The sequence below is a fragment of the Cibotium barometz genome, chromosome 31 (assembly GCF_041138505.1).
Source record: "Cibotium barometz isolate CiBa-2024 chromosome 31, ASM4113850v1, whole genome shotgun sequence".
Taxonomy (NCBI): domain Eukaryota; kingdom Viridiplantae; phylum Streptophyta; class Polypodiopsida; order Cyatheales; family Cibotiaceae; genus Cibotium; species Cibotium barometz.
This window is the reverse complement of record NC_141076.1, coordinates 44,988,826-45,004,624: the sequence shown is the minus strand read 5'-3', so window position 1 is coordinate 45,004,624 and position 15,799 is coordinate 44,988,826. Positions and strand designations below refer to the sequence as shown.

General features: G+C 42.1%; 1 protein-coding gene across 4 annotated transcripts; it reads right to left on the bottom strand.

The window, feature by feature from the left end:
- Window positions 1–8,314: 8,314 nt before the first annotated feature.
- Window positions 8,315–13,905, bottom strand: LOC147620916 (uncharacterized). Of its 4 annotated transcripts, none has more exons than XM_086825188.1 (8): window positions 11,634–13,905; window positions 11,200–11,319; window positions 10,873–11,067; window positions 10,630–10,730; window positions 10,147–10,231; window positions 9,905–10,018; window positions 9,104–9,289; window positions 8,315–8,984 (listed from the first exon to the last, which is right to left on the bottom strand). In XM_086825188.1, exons 1-8 carry the CDS (start codon window positions 13,536–13,538, stop codon window positions 8,895–8,897), a joined length of 2,796 nt encoding a protein of 931 aa, XP_086681314.1. In that variant the 5' UTR covers window positions 13,539–13,905; the 3' UTR covers window positions 8,315–8,894. The 4 variants fall into 4 exon arrangements, 3 of the variants coding, with proteins under 3 accessions (XP_086681314.1, XP_086681315.1, XP_086681316.1); XM_086825189.1 differs by having other exon boundaries at window positions 8,761–8,984; window positions 9,114–9,289; window positions 11,634–13,904; XR_015270027.1 differs by lacking the exon at window positions 10,147–10,231 and having other exon boundaries at window positions 11,634–13,904.
- Window positions 13,906–15,799: the final 1,894 nt, after the last annotated feature.

The window sequence follows — 15,799 nt, the reverse complement described above, 5'->3', positions numbered from 1 at the left end:
CATCAAGAGGGCTATGATCACCTGTCACTGCCAGATATGATCTGTAAGAAAGAGTTAGCAGCCTGCTCTGAAAATGAACCTGTGATGTGAGGCTATAGGTTAAATTATTTTTCTATAAGAGAAAAAGCTTGTGCCAGCCTGAGATTCTCAAGCTAGAAAGGGAAGACCCTTCATTAGGGGGCATTTGAATATATTTTGCACCTTTTGCTAATGAAAGTAAGTAGCAACGGATCATTAGGAATAGAGGATTGTGCACATTTGGTCTCCTTTGAATATAGGGAGGGAGACTAGGTTGTAGGGAGGGGGACTAGGCTTTCAGCACTAATAATTACACTTGTCCCTTTCTAAAAGTAGGGGGGTTAGGGTAAGTGTAGTCCCATCATTCTCGTGGCTCAAAAAATCCTTAAAATTTTAAAATTTTTGAGATTCTCCCAAAAGTCTCTTTTCTCCCCAAAAACCCATCTCAACTTTCATTATAGTCAAAAATTTCATTTTCAAGTCCGCTTTCCCTCTTGTGAATGTCCAAATTAAACTCTCGTTAACTTTCCTCCCTTCTTCCATCTCTTCAATATCCATCAAGGTCGAAATCTTAATCTGCATAGCATCTTTGCGTGTTTTTCTCTACCTCATTCGCTCAACCCTAATCTCACTACTATAGCTTCACAATTGATATGGCTACACCATGAAGAAGACCAAAAATGAAATCCAGATAGGCTTGTTACACAAGGAGGTTTGAAACAAAAGAGTTGCTTCAAAAAGCAGGTTAACATCTAAGATCTTTAGATTGTCTCGCTTGCCTCGAATACGCCGAGCTAGCTGCATGTCCTTGGCAAAAATGGTAATCCTCTTTACATGTATTGCAAGGAGGTTGGTGTCTTCAAAAAGCCCAACAAGGTAAGACTCGGAGGCTTCTTGCAATGTTTCAAAGGCAATCCCCTCCTGCACACGGAATTTTGTTTTATATCGTTGGAGAATCTCCTTCACTGTGCAAGTGAAAGGGGCTCTTCTTATCAGCAACTCAGTGTTCCTCTGATAAAACTTGATTTCTTGTAGAGCCTTATGTTCTTGGCGCATCCTTCTTGTTGTGTTGGTGTGTTGGGTGGCGAGGTTGGGACTTTCTTGGCTTGAAGAGCTTGACCTTTCTATGCTTGCATGCACTTGCAGGAATCTCCTCTTGGTCTCTCTCATAGTCTGAATCCTCTCCCTCCTACTGTTGTGGTACCTGTGTATCAAGTTCCTCCCGGGTAGGTAGGAAACCCTGTCTTGGTAGTAGGGTCTTGCCACCTGTGATGCTGCGCAACATAGGAATATTTTCACCAACCCAGTTAAACTGCTCATCATCGGCCTCTCTGTTTTGATCTCTGGGGTGGTTGCATTATTGTGGCGTCTTCTTCACGCGCTTGCTCCCACTAAAAGGGCTTGCATATGTGTACGTTGGTGTTGTTGTGGGAGGAGGGTTGGACTCTAGTGATCCCACTGGGCGTGTCCTAGAATCCAAGGGGTCACTCTCTTTCGTGGTGTCGCTAGTATGTGGTCGTTAGGTGCCTTGCACTCTGTTTTGTGAAGGCATGGTAACACGTGCGGTGTTCTTGGTGCGTGCCATATCCATGTACGACTATGCTTATTATGCTAACGTGGTGATGTGCTGGTGTCCTTACGTGGAAGCCTACATAGATCTTGAGCTCAAGCTCTCTAAAAAAGTGAAATGAAAATAAAGTGAGAGAAGGAACTATTAATAGTTTTTTTTAAGGGTAAAAAAAAACCTAACTAAACTTATTTTTTTAGCCTTATTACATCTAGATTTGTGCTGGTGCATGCACAACCCAACGCCTCCCTTGTTTCCTCATTCGTGCACGCCAAGCACCATGCCTATGGGGAGCATTGGTCTGTAACTCGAGGTCTGTAACCATTCAAGCCGAGCATGACTTTTTGCAGCCTTGCGTGCCTCTTGCGCAAGCTTTGATTGTTGGGTCCGCTTCCTAACCAATACCCTTCCAAAGGTTGTACGATAAAATCAATTGAACATCTCTTGTAGTAGATAGTTTGTACGTGTTCCTCCTGCAAAAGCTCCACCTCCATGTCTTGTATTTTTGAAATAAATCCCTCTTGCTTTATAATGTGATTTCTCCACATGTCGAGCGATCCATACTTGTTCATGAAATACGCACATGCGCATAAACTATGTGCTGCATACATGACAATAGAATTTAATTAGAAAAAGTTCAGGTTAAAACACGAATTTATTTTTTTATTGTACAACTTACCATATAGTGTGTTACTTTACTCTCTCCCCAAGCACCTAGCACACTTTTGGTGAATTCTATAATATGTTGTTGAAATGATGCTTATTCTTGGGCAGTTGTGCTACTTTGATTCATAATGCAAACCATGTTATTGAAATTTATCCAAAGCTGTTTGCGCATATTTACAAGATCTGGCATTGGACAATCTACATTAGTGGTGATTACACATAGGTCTCTCCAGAGTCCCCAAGTCTTCTTTGAATTCTATATGTTTGCTGGCTTCTCCAAAAATCTCCTTGTCTTTGCTCCAGTCATGGAGACCTTTTGAGCAACCTCGTATGACATACCAAAGGCTTGCTTATTCACTTCAATTTTCACGTTTTCGCTATGGCAGTCCAGAGAATTCAAAAGATGCTCTAATTTACCAAGGGCTGCAACTTTCCTCTCTTGTGTAGGAATTGTGAATGCATAATCGATATGGCACTCAAGATTCTCATGAATGCATGAAGTGTGTAAAAGTGAATATTCTTTAGTGGAAAATTAATGAATGGGGCTCCAATTTGAATTCCTATTTGGTTCTCCTAGCATATCAGGAGACATGAAACCTTTCACCCATCTTACATTTGGTTGTTTCTCATCTTCATCATCACAGTTGACTCGGTTGGATCTACTGCATCTTCCTGTTGCTTCTTCCCTTTCTTGGGACCTTTTGAGGCATCCTTCCCAACAAAACCAACCTTCTGCATACCTTTTCCATTTGTCTTTTTTTGCCTAAGAATATCAATCTGAGCATTGCAGTATGGACAAGACCATCTTGATGTCGCGCCTTGAGCACAACCCATCATGCATTTAATTATCTTCAAATCTCCCCCAAGATGCCAATCCACCTTGAACTTTCCTATGTTTTCTACATCTAAAAGTTGACCATCAATTTGCTTTTTGATTACATCTGTTATCCAGGGAACCCTTTCAAACATCCATGTCAATATCTCATGTGTCTCCTTCGGTACCTCGAATGCACCAAGCCACCAAACCTCTTTCGTAGATTGCATACTAAAACTTGGTTTGGTAGTCTTTTTCCATGCACATATGGCCTCATTCATGAGCGTAATGCTCATACGTTCCAGCTTCTGACCTTTTAGAATTTGGCACTCATCTAGCTTGAGCACAAATGAAAGTGTGCTCCCAAAACTGTAAATAAACGGTAACTTACAATATTCAAAACAAAATAATCGTCTTCATTTTCTACTGAAAAACATGAATAGTAGCAATTGCAAGTTCTCACCTTCTGGTGAAAGACCATAGAACTTCACCATAGCTTGTTGTAGTCTCTCAATATTAACAAAGATGTTATTGTAAACATCATAGTGAAATTCTATACTTGTTGTCTTGATTTTCTTTCTGCTCGACCCTGTGTCTAATGTTAGTGTGTCCTCGACGTGATAAAACTGTCCTATAGCTCGCTACACATCATCATTATTGATACGCTTGACATTGCGAATCACCTTGAGTGTAGAAAATAAAGTGCTAGTGATTCCTTGTCTTAGAAATGCATCTTTTACAACCTGACGGATTGCTTGGTACCCTTTCATGCTAATTCCAGCCACATCACAAGTATGTTGAATTAATGAAGAATCAATAGAGGTGGTAATCTTGCTCATCACATTTCTGACAACAACTTGGCGTATTTTAGGACGATGAGGGTCAGTAATAATTGAGAGAATATCCTTGGTATTCAGAATGGCTTTGACCAAATCCTTCCATTCCTCTTCATTAGAACCACACACCTCTTGTAAAAAATTCATGGCAGAACACAAATCATGACTATTTTGTTTAAATCACTGAGTGCATAATGAAAGTTTATGTTACTTACTTTGTTGTACGAATCCTTTTCTTCCATGCTCCACCTTTAAACGCAAGAGATTCTATACCAGCCAATGACTTTTTGCATTCATGAGCACCATTTGGAGTTGCTTTGAGTCGTTTGATAAGTTCCTCTAGCCTTTGAATCTTCACATCCTTCTCCACATTCTCTCCGAGGATCTCTTTTATTTTATCTGATGATGTTTTAAGTCCTTCTTGACATTGTAAAAGGGTGAATTATGATGCTTGCAATTGAGATTGGAGAATATGGGTTTGCCAAGCTCCACTTATAGTTAATCTTCTGCAGTATCCTAACAAGCCAAGCTCTTCTTCACCAACAAATTGCATAAAAGATAATAAATCGCGAAAAGGAGGATTTGCTCTTAATGGAGGGTCAATTGGATAGAGACGCCCATCAGCCCAAAGATCTACATTTTTCTCCTTAGCTATCCTACGAGCTTGGACAGATTGTGCATCAGTAGGATGGGCTTTTTTAGAGCTGCCATACTCTTCAAGAATACGAATGTGTAAATCAACCTTCCATTTTCTAGCTTCACAAGGGGGCTACACATAGCTTGCAAAGGCTCCATAGCTAAGCAAAGAGATCCTCAAAGGGGGGGGGAGAGAGAGAGAGAGAGAGAGAGAGAGAGAGAGAGAGAGACTATTAAAACTTTGCTATTGGAGGTTTGTTGCTGGAGGTTCAACACAAATCCGCTAATCTAAGTAACAAATGATATTTTTGATATACAAATATACTAACATGGAGTTTTTTTATCAATAAATTATATTTATGAGAAAATTTTAAAAATAATAATTTTTAGGGTCCCCACAATTTCGGGATCTCATGGATGTAGTGGTTCCTGATAGTTCGTTATGTTTATGGGGTTGTGGGGACCTGACAGTTAGTTATGGATGTACTGGCTCCTGACAGGCTTCTGACATGACCCTTGAATTACAAGCTTTTTAGAGAAAAATTTTTATTTTCATCATACATTTTGGTTGGATGGTGTTTTTTCCATCTCAAAATGTAAAAAAAATAAAAATTTTTACTTTTTGGAACCCACCTAAATACGAGAATGTTTTGCTGATGTGAAAGGGAGATATGGTGGGAGTTAATGAGGAAGGAGATTTCAAACTGACAAGAAAGATTCAATTTATAGAGAGTGAAGATAAAAAATTCAAAAAGTAAGAGAGAAAGTATGAGAAAAGTCAAAAAGTAAGAGAGAGTATGAGAATATTCCCTTTAAAAAGTGAAACTAGGGGGTATGGCTAATGTAGGAAGGCAAAAAATAGGGGCCATCATAGCCTTTGTCTCCCTTAAGCCCAGCTTTTTAAGCTCTAATCCCTTAACATTAGGAATCCTTAGGAGGCCCTTTTTGGGTCCAAAAAATTCCTAATGGTCTCTAAGCTATCATGCACATGTGAGATAATCTCCTTTTCTTCACCTTCTCCTCCACCCTAGAACTTTTGTCGTATGGTTTAGATTTCCTAACCAACTTTCTTTTCTTTTTGGGAGGGGAAGTGACTTCTTCAACTTTTATATTATCTGCCTTTGATTTCCTTTTCAATGATGGGGGAATTGTGAGGATCTCAAAGGCTTTCTTATCCCTCATTAGCAAGGGATGAAGAAATTTGTCAAACCTGTACCTCACCCTGCTTACAAGTGTCATGTCTGTGTCCATCAAAGTGACTCTTCTTGCATGGGCAACACATATGAAGCTATCATTCATAAAGTCTATATAAGGAAGTCTTCACACAAGCTTCTTTTGTAAACATGCCACTACACTGCTCTGCCATCTATAATGTCCTTGCCCTTTGATACTGTCACTTACTATTCTTTACAATTCTCAGGAATGGTGCCCTAGGGATGAGAAGATGTGTAGACTCTTGTGCTTGCCTTATCTTAGCAAACAATTTCTTTTGTTTCTAAAGGAAAGTTCTTGCCTTAGATATATTAGTTCTACCCTTTACTAGTTTCTTTTCTAATGGTTGCTTAGATGTTATTGCCTCAGCTTCAATTTGAGGTTTTGGCTCTGAATCTTACTGTTTTGGAAGGGAGGGACAAGGTACACCATCCGCACTCTTCTTGATTGGTGCATATTCATTCAATATGCGAATATGCAAGTCCACCTTCCGCACTCTTGTTGAATCTAAAATTTTTGCCATTCGAAAAATGGAAGAGACTATTCTGAAGTGACTCAGGGTTGTCCTATTATATTCACAATAGGGCTATCCTATTGTGAAGAGGGGGAGAGAGAGAGAGAGAGAGAGAGAGAGAGAGAGAGAGACTGAGGGAGAGATGAAGATAGACCTATTGTATTCGCAATAGGAGAAGAGAGCTTGGGAAAAAGGGAGAGAGAGAGAGAGAGAGAGAGAGAGAGAGAGAGAGAGAGAGAGAGAGAGAATCTTATTGTAGAGCTAGAAAACGTGATGAATAATAGTAATGATTAAAAGAAACGAAATGTGGGGGAAATTATAGATTTCAGTGATCCTTAGAAAGAGAATCCTAGTTCAAAAATTAGAGACTTTTAGGCCCAAAAGTAGGCATCATTATGACTTTTGTCTCCTTAAACCTCAATAAAATTAGTCTTAATTCTATAAAATTAGGAATCCTTAGAGGGCCCTTTTTATTCTCAAATGCCCCCTAATGTGAGTGTGTGAGAGAGTTCATTTATTGTAAGAGCACTGTAACTTTGTTTTATAAAAATGTTGGACTCTCTTTGCTTGCTTCTGTGAATGTGCACTTTCTTGTTTTGTTTTGTAAAAATGTTGGCTAAGCCTTTAGAGAACCAAGCAATGAAGCCCTTGACTAAGCCTTCAAAAAATAAGGTGATGAAGATTTGAACTATATCTCACTGTAACTTTTGCATGTACCTGAGTTTTCTTTATTGTAGGGGTGATGCCTGATTGTGTTGGTTGTCTGAACTCTGATGATATAGCAATGAAAGAATAAAATCTGTTCTCTTCATGCCTATCTCCATCTTCTTTGTAATGTAACCCAACTCATATATGCTCTGTGTAGAGAATAGCCTGTCTCTTTTGTCAAAAAGGAATAGTTTTTGTAGAGCAACACCTTCTAGAGTTTAGTTTTGTATCACACCATTTGTACCATCTAAACTACACTTGCATCATGTGTTTGTAGGTTAGTGAATCCTATGGTGTATGGTGCACACTGGCTCACTCCAGTGGACTAGGTTCAATTCCCAACAAGGCTATACTTGCAAACACAATGTTAACTAACCACTTTCTGAATTTTTGCACTCAAAATTGTAAAGCTTGTACACTTTTGCATCAACTAGTAATCAACATGCTTTCTGCATAATACTGATGCCTCAGAGCTGTAATAGAATAACATGCTATATATCTTCTTGATTACAATGTGCTAAAATGCTGTAAACCAGGGTATGTACTTGTAAGCAGTGTTTTTCTTAATACTTTTCTTGCTTCCTTCACTTCTAATACATCAAGATTTATACTATGTAGATTTGTTTATTCTAACAGATTTGCAATCTTTGTCTATCTTCTTTGCAAGAAAGTATCAAGATTAGAAAGATTTGATCAAGAATCACTTATTGTTTTGTTTTCTGTGTCAAGATTTGATTTTAGCATAATAAACTTTGCATAATTTGTAAATTGCTCTGTTCTGCACTGTAGATTTGTACCAACCTTTGAAAATCTGTATTATTTGCGCATAATCTTGAAATCTGCACTAAGATTTTGTACACTTTCTTAAGATTGTATCAAATTTCTACACACAACAATCTTGATTTATGCACAACAATCTGAATACTCTGCACAATCTCTGCACCACTCTTTGAAAATTACAAAACGAAATTTTTACAAAATTGCTTCTGCAACCAAACTTCTTGCAAATCTGCTCTAAGAACTCCAAGATTTTGAAAAATATGATAGAAATAGAGGCTTAATGGATTAATAATTGGAACAGTAGGCTCTCTAAGCAAGATAACATGCAAGAAAATCCTTCAATATTGGTTGCTAAAATCTCTGTAAACCCTAATTCAAAAATCAAGAAAATCAAGATTAAAAAGGTCAAGAAATCAAACAATAAAGTGGATTAGGGTCTGAAAACAGTGTTTAATGCCAATTCAAAATTGATTAACATAAACTTCTTTGCTAATCTTATCAAACAAGAATTTAGCAAATCTGAAAACTGTGTGAAAATCAATTTTAAAAATGATTAACACTAATCAAGACTTAAAAATGCATTACAGATAATTGCATTAACAATAATCCAAAAATGATTATCATTAATCAAGATCAATAAAAATCATTTTCAAAATTTACATTAAGCATAATCTAAAAATGATTATCAATAATCACTCTCTAAGCAAGGATCTAAGCCAAGAACTCTAATTCTAGGGATCTAAGCCAAGAGCTATGATCCTAGGGATCTAAGCCAAGAGATCTGATACCAATGCAAGAGACTAGGGTTGGCCACTCAAAGCATGGAGTGACAACATGGGTGTGGGTTACCATCCTCACATCTCATATGGGAGAAGTTCACCATGAAAGCTTGGGTAAGAGCACCAAGATGACATGAATGTTTATAGAGTGAATATGATAAAAAAAGGATAAGCCCTATGCCTCATAAAGCCCAAGCCCCCCCAAAAGTACACACGTAAATCAGCTTGTCTTTTACCTGAAAAGAAAAAAATCTCAAACCTCTTGTAATACCAATATCCTCAAGAAGCACAATCGTCAGTTTTGAACACAACATAATGCACTTATGCCACGTGGTCATTTAAGAAGCCACATGGGAATGTCCCCTTATTTAACCAAGACTTCAAAAGTTGCAGCATTGTTGTCCCATCCAGGCGAAGATTTCGAAGCACCAACAATTAGATAGTTATCTTTGGCCTGCACCACAAATACGTCATACAAGGCTCACACTTCCATATTGCAGAGATTCCCAAAAAAACAATAAAGACCAGGGCAAAATAAATTGTGATTACAAATTATTGAGTAGTATAAGTGACCTCCAAGTACATTCCAGTGTAGACCGATTGGATGTGCACCCTCGTGCCTTTTCGGGTTATATAAAACTTCTCCCAGTCTCCAGGGAAATATTCCGCGGCAATGACATTTCCTCCGGGAAAGTGAGCGCTGAAGTACTCAGATGAGCCCGTGCGAATAGTACAAACTTCATTTTTGTGTAGCCGAATCTAGAGAAAACAAATAATTCCTTAATGTGAGTTTAATGTTTGATGCGGAAAAATTAGCATGCAACCTAGTTTGTCTTCTATTGACGCTTTGGTGCTTGAGTCATCTTTTTCAACTTCAAGTAGCTCAGCATATTGCATACTGCAGAGATGGTGACCTACCACGTCATCTACAGCATTCAATTTGCTGGTTACCAGATTAGATATTGATTGGCAGGTTCACTATTGACCATACGGCCAGGAAATGTTCACTTATGGGGTTTGCTCGCCCTTGCACCCATCCTCTATAATCCTTTTTCAAAGCTTATTATGCATTGAATGTACGTGACAAACACACACACACACACACACACACACACACAAAAATCCGACCTTTACTGTATTTTTCACCGGTTGGAATTTCAAAATCCCGGCTAGATTTCAAGCTCGTCTTGAAGAAAACCGACGAATATTTAGACATTTCAGTGTAAAAACCAGCGAATCCTTCAAATTTAAGTGATAAAACCGAGATATAAACAACCATGTTCTTTTCTCCATTGGTTGGAAAAAATGTATGTTTTTTTTGTGAGAACTACACAAAAGGCTATAAGGTAAGTTAAACTGAGAAGAGCTTATTACCATGAGTCTTAGACCATCTAGTGCATCCGCATTCCGCATTTGAACTCGCCCTCCTAGGTGAGAATACACATAGGTTCCGAGAGTCACAGATTTGAGGGAAATTTCGTCTCCATCCTTATTAATTAACATCATAAAACATTTGTAAAAACACTAATTAGGCACGAGAAAGGAAAAACACCAATTATTTACACACATTGTTTGTATATATTCTAACGGAAATAAGGCTAACTAAAAGTTCTTACATTAAAACTCATTGAGGGCGCACGTACTAGTCCGGCGACTGGCTTTGACCACTCCTCAATGGTGTATTTCTTGGTCGGCGATAATCTAAAATCACTCACATAGGAAGGGTCACTAAGGTAAAGCTTTAACTTATGAATAAAGTAATGGTCACATACGGCTCAGTTATTAGTTACTATAGAGCCTTCTCCATGTTCACACGCATGGCTCGATTGTACTATTCCAAAAAAGGCTCAGTTATTAATTAACTGGGCCGGCGTGACCATCACCTAATGAAACATAACGATTCATTTATCAGATCTCTCCTCTCTCTCTCTCTGTGTATCAAGCTAAGTGCTTGTTGTGACTCCCGCTTATTAAGTTCAATCAACTGTGTACTAATGACGGTGATTTGAAGCTACGTATTACTTTAATCACACTATTAATGATGCTTTGTTAACTAAATTCTTTAGCTCTCGCCATGATTAGGTTCATGAACTGCATACCTATAGCTTTGGTCGATCTCAAAAGTCGCAGCATTGTCACCCCAACTAGGCTCTGACGAGGAGACATAATCAGCAGTGACCGGGCTGCCCTTATCTTTTACCTGGACTCACAAGAAAGCACCTTATCTATCAGTACGCTTGCATTAATGAGCATAGGGAAGGCTGCAATTATGCACCACCTTCGTAATTAAACGATCGCTGCAATTATGGACCACCTGCATAATTAAACGATCGATCGATTACCTGCAAATACATCCCATTATTGGCTCTGATGTGCACCCTTTTGCCATCCTCACTTCGTGTGAAGAAAAATCTCTCCCACGGTGCAGAATTACCATGCGCTGAGGCTGTGACTCTACCACCTCCTCCAGAGTGGACCATTAGGAATTGGCCATTGAAAGCCCGGAGACTAAAACCTGTATCTCCATGCTGCGTGATCTGGAGGCAAGAGACCAAATAGCATTTGCATATCATATTATTCTATGAATTCACACTATACGAAAAAACAAGAGGAAAGGGGCACCTTTCCCACAAGGGAAAATGTCCAACATTCGTTGTGTTGTTGCATACCTTGAACCCCTCCCAACAATCTGAGACGACAGCTTTTGCTATCAACAAGCCTCCACCCCCGTGTTCCGGTGTAATATAGGTTTTCAAAGTCACTGACTTCAGGCTGATCGTCGATCCATCCTTATTCACCACATTCATGAAACAATCAAGCAAAAATCAAACAGAGTAATAACGTTGGGATGGTTGAAAGACCAAAACTGAACAACCTATTGCTGGGCATGGGTAATTAGTAAGGGGACAAATCTTAACTTGAGATGGAGACAACAAAAGTAGGAGCCAACAAAATTGAAGGGCTTCTAACTAACTTTACCTTTCAACCTAACAGTACTAATTAATCTGTTTCTGTGATTGGTTGCATTCAGTTTCAACACTTACACAGAACAGAAGAGGCAATATTATCTCTATAGGTGGAGTGAGTAGGCTTAGCTGCTTACAAGAAGAAAGAAACCATCTCGGTACGGCCATGGCTCCACCAGCATCTTCATAACTCGCAGCTCATATGGGATGTCATTCACTTTGCTGTATGCACAAGGATACTTCAATTCTTCTTTCCAGAGTTCTTGCAAATCTGCCCAATGGAAAAACCCAGCATTTGCACGGGCTCGGGCACCATTCCATAGCCATTGTGGAAGCCTCAGGAACGGTAGCTCTCTTACAGGGTCCGGGCATTTGTGAAGCGTCGCAGTTAGGTGCCGGAGAGTTCGGCAAATCTCGGAAAAACAACCCCTCCTTTGCGGTTCTGCATGCCACCATGCCTCCAAGCAATGCTTCAGGTAAGGAGGGCACTGGTCATCGCTGAGTGAGCAAAGATCAGGTCTTAGATTTTCAGTGATGATCTTGGTGTATAAATCTTGCCCGGGAAACTGCAGGAGGAAAGGCATCTTCCCTGACAGAATCTGAAAACACAGCATGGCAAAGCTATATACGTCCGCAGGGAAGGTGTACTTATCGTCATTAAGTACTTCTGGTGCTCTGTAGTAGCCTGTGCCCATCTTCTTGGTGTGTGTAACAAAAGGGAAGAGGTTAGCTTTGGAACCGCCAAAGTCAGCTACCTTGATTTGGAAGGTTCTGCTTCGACCTGCACATGATTGTGGGATCGAGACAGAAGGTCCCTTCTTAACAAGCACGTTTGCAGGCTTGAGATCTCGGTGAATGAGACCTTTAGAATGGATGTACTCCATGGCCTTGGCTATCTGTAGCATGATGCTCACCTTTTCCGGCAAAGTTAACTGTTCAAGCTCGCCTCTTCCAACAAAATATGCGTACTTAGGTCTCGATGACAAGGTCAGGTCGTCCACTGTGCCATCCATGAGCTCCATGAGTAGGCCACCCGTCTTCTCATCTTGCAAGATGCACGTGACTTGAAGGACATTTGGATGGTGAAGACTTTCATATATCTGTGCTTCTGGAGCGAACTGTGGCACACCTCCGCATTCTTCGAACTCTTTCAGTGCGTATGTTGCCCCTTGCCACTTAACCTCCTTCACAGTCACCCATCCATCACAGAACAGGGTCGTTCCAGCAACCATATCTCCATCAAAGCTCAGATTCAAAAGCTCACAGCCGCCACTCACACTGCCGCTCTGCATGTGAGAGAGCTTCCTCCTCAGGAATTCTGCTACCTTCCGCTCGTTACTATCTGCTGAACTACTTGCTTCAGTCTTTAAAGTAAGCCTTTGCTCGAGCCCCTTTCTTAGAAGCTCCTCATCACGTTTTCTTTGGCGATCCAGCACCAGATCGTCATTCAGGGCAAAGACATGAGGTCTTCCTCGATCCATGGACCAGAACATTGCGGGCTGCCTAAGTTGCAGCTGATCCGCACGCCGCCATGTTTGCTCAAGAACAACGCTTACATCTGGTTTCTTTTCCAGAGAAAACAGGATAGCGTCCGTGACAGAATAGTATGCCAGCAGGAAGTCGTGGAGATGAACATCCACAGCATCTGTATCGAGGCCCAACATGAGGGCTCTCATCAGGGGCCATGTGCTCATGTGAGTACTGCAGGAGGTCTCCTGCTCGTCCACCTCCTGCTCACAGCATGCCACAGTTTTGATGAAATGGCGGGCATCTTTCAGGCAGTTCAGGAGCAGGACAAGAGCAGGTGAGACGCACGAGTGCAGGCGGGTGGGATCATGGAGGTAATATGTGGAGGCTGCGTGATCTAGCTGAGAGGCCAGCTTCAGGTGACCTGTTTGAAAGATCAAAACCAGGGCTTGGCAAGTGTGGCGATGAAGCCATGACAGTGCAGCAGAAGCCTGGATGAGTGCCTCTATTTCCTGCTCGATGGCGGCCTCAAGCGATCCAAGAGAGGCCCACACATCCTGCTGCTCCTCTACCATGATCCAGCCGGCGTCTGTATCTATATGTATGTATAGTGCAGATCAAGCCGAATGCATGAAGCAGCTAATCATGGAAAGCATGGGCCATTGTGCAAGCAGCTAATCATGGAAAACCTTGTAGTATGGAGATCAAGAATGCATGAAGCGGCTAATTAATGAAGGCACTGACCATATATATTGGTGCGAGCAACTAGTAGTAAAGGGAAGGTGTTGGAGGATATAGAGCGTGCTCACGTGGAGCATAGTAGCACAGTTTTGCTCCTAAGCTCAGTTGAGGCTTAAGCCGCCACTATCCAGGCTTAGTTGATTGCAGGTGTAAGCTTGTAAAAATACCTCCAAGTGGGGGTGAGCTCGACGGTCGTCCCCAAAAAGCTTGAAAAAAATGAGTTGGTTCAATTAATACCACAATTTGCAGCGTCCCACCCAGGGGCTGGAGCGTTTGTAGGAATGGAGTGTGAGGTAGGAATACTTTCCAAGGCCCCATGGTGCCTTGGGGGTATGCTAGCCCGCGTCAAGGAATATGCATCTATGTGAGGATGAGGTACAATGGAGCGGTACGGGCCCATGTTAGGCACACGTAGAAACGTTCACGTACCGGGTAGGCACATTAGGCATCTCGCGTTGCGAGTGAGGTTCCAAGATGCCAAGTGCCTCCGAGGATGCCCTCCTTGCCTTGACGGTGATATTGCCGGAACGTGGAAATAGGACCACCGACGAAGACAGTGGAAACGACAGACCGGTGAGCCCAGAGCCGTGCCGTGCTAACGGGCCGAGATGCGGCCGGCGGGCCGACGGATCATGGATGGAAGGCAAGTCTCGAGTCTAGGCCGTGGAGCCGGGCTGGGCATGAAGGCAAACGAACGGTGAGACCCGCAATGAAAACGCGCAAGACGCGCTCGACGGGCCGGTGGAGCCCAGTCATGAAACATGGTTGGTGGAAGGCTACCTCGTAGCTAGATGTCCGAGTTCCGATCTGCCCCCGGGCTTGTGACACTTGGTATCAAAGCATGGTTCGTTTTAAAAGTCCATGTGGGGCATGTGATGCCAAGACTGCAAGAACGGCGGAAACGTAAAAAACGGCATCACGAATCAACACAGTTCCAGACGGGGGCCCGAACGATGGAATTTGGGGACATGCTCTATATGAAAAATGATTAGTTTTCCGAGGGGATCGCAACCGTGCGGTCCGTTCGAAGAGATTCCAAAGTTGGCCAACTCGCCCATGAGGCCAGTGGATAGTTGGGTTCAATGTGAGGTAAGGTATCCGGGTGCAAGTCCAGCTGAAGATGCTGGCACGGGCCCGAGAGGTCCAAACGCACTCGAGCTGAGCAAAGAAACATGCAACTTGATCCGGGTGGGGCTGATAGCACTTCAAGCAAGAAGAACAGCGGGCTTGGCATCTCATAGAGTAACCACCAAGGGAAGGTGATGCTTTGAAGAAAACAGCAAAGGCATGTAATGAGATAAAGTGGCACTTTATAGACCGGTAGCACCGCAGATGGGGGCCGCGGGCTGGTACCCACTCAAAGGTCAAGGATAGATGGTAGCAAAGGGGCCACGTATGCAGAGACAACGCCGGTTATGGGGCCAGGTTTGCTTATGCTAAGAAACTGGATGCGGCAGAATGGGACATCGTGTTGGTGTGGTGCCCAAGAGTCAAAGAGCAAAATGCAAGCCACCAAGCCAATCATTTGGGGATCATGTATGTGGCAAGACGTCCGCTAAGGCCATGGTGCGCCTTGTGGCAATGGAGCCACCCCCTCTCATCACGATGCAAATGGGTTAGGCCGGAGGAGTCGAAGCCCCTTCAGATCATCAATGATCACATCTTGGGCAGATGCAGCAAAGCAGAAGCCTCACTTCTCCACACAATGCAGAGCATGGGATAGGCCATAGGAGCCGAGTCCCTCTTCAGATCATGCAGGATTAAGCCTAAGGGTGAACGCAGTAAAGCGGGAGCCTGCTCTCCTTCGTAGTGCCAGAACACGGGTTAGGCCGGAGGAGCCGAAGCCCTTTTTCAAATCGTCCCAGGATCACTTCGGGTGAGGCAAGCATGCCAAGCCCCACACTCCTTCACAATGCTAAGCAGGGTGAGATAGAAGGTGTCAACATCCCTTTTAGGTTTACAAGAGCCAAGCAACCAACCTTCACAAAGACCACTGAGCTACGGTACGGTAACCAACCCAAAATATGTAATGATGGTGGCAAACAACATCGGGCATGTGGGTGAGGGTAAGGCCAAAGACGACACCAAGAGACCC

Coding starts and splice junctions, on each gene's coding strand:
- LOC147620916 (XM_086825188.1), bottom strand. CDS start 13,538: ATGGTAGAGGAGCAGCAGGATGTGTGGGCCTCTCTTGGATCGCTTGAG. Junction 9,290..9,904: donor TAGATGGTCTAAGACTCATG/GTAATAAGCTCT, acceptor TGTTTTCTCTAG/ATTCGGCTACACAAAAATGA. Junction 8,985..9,103: donor ACACTGGAATGTACTTGGAG/GTCACTTATACT, acceptor TTTGTGGTGCAG/GCCAAAGATAACTATCTAAT.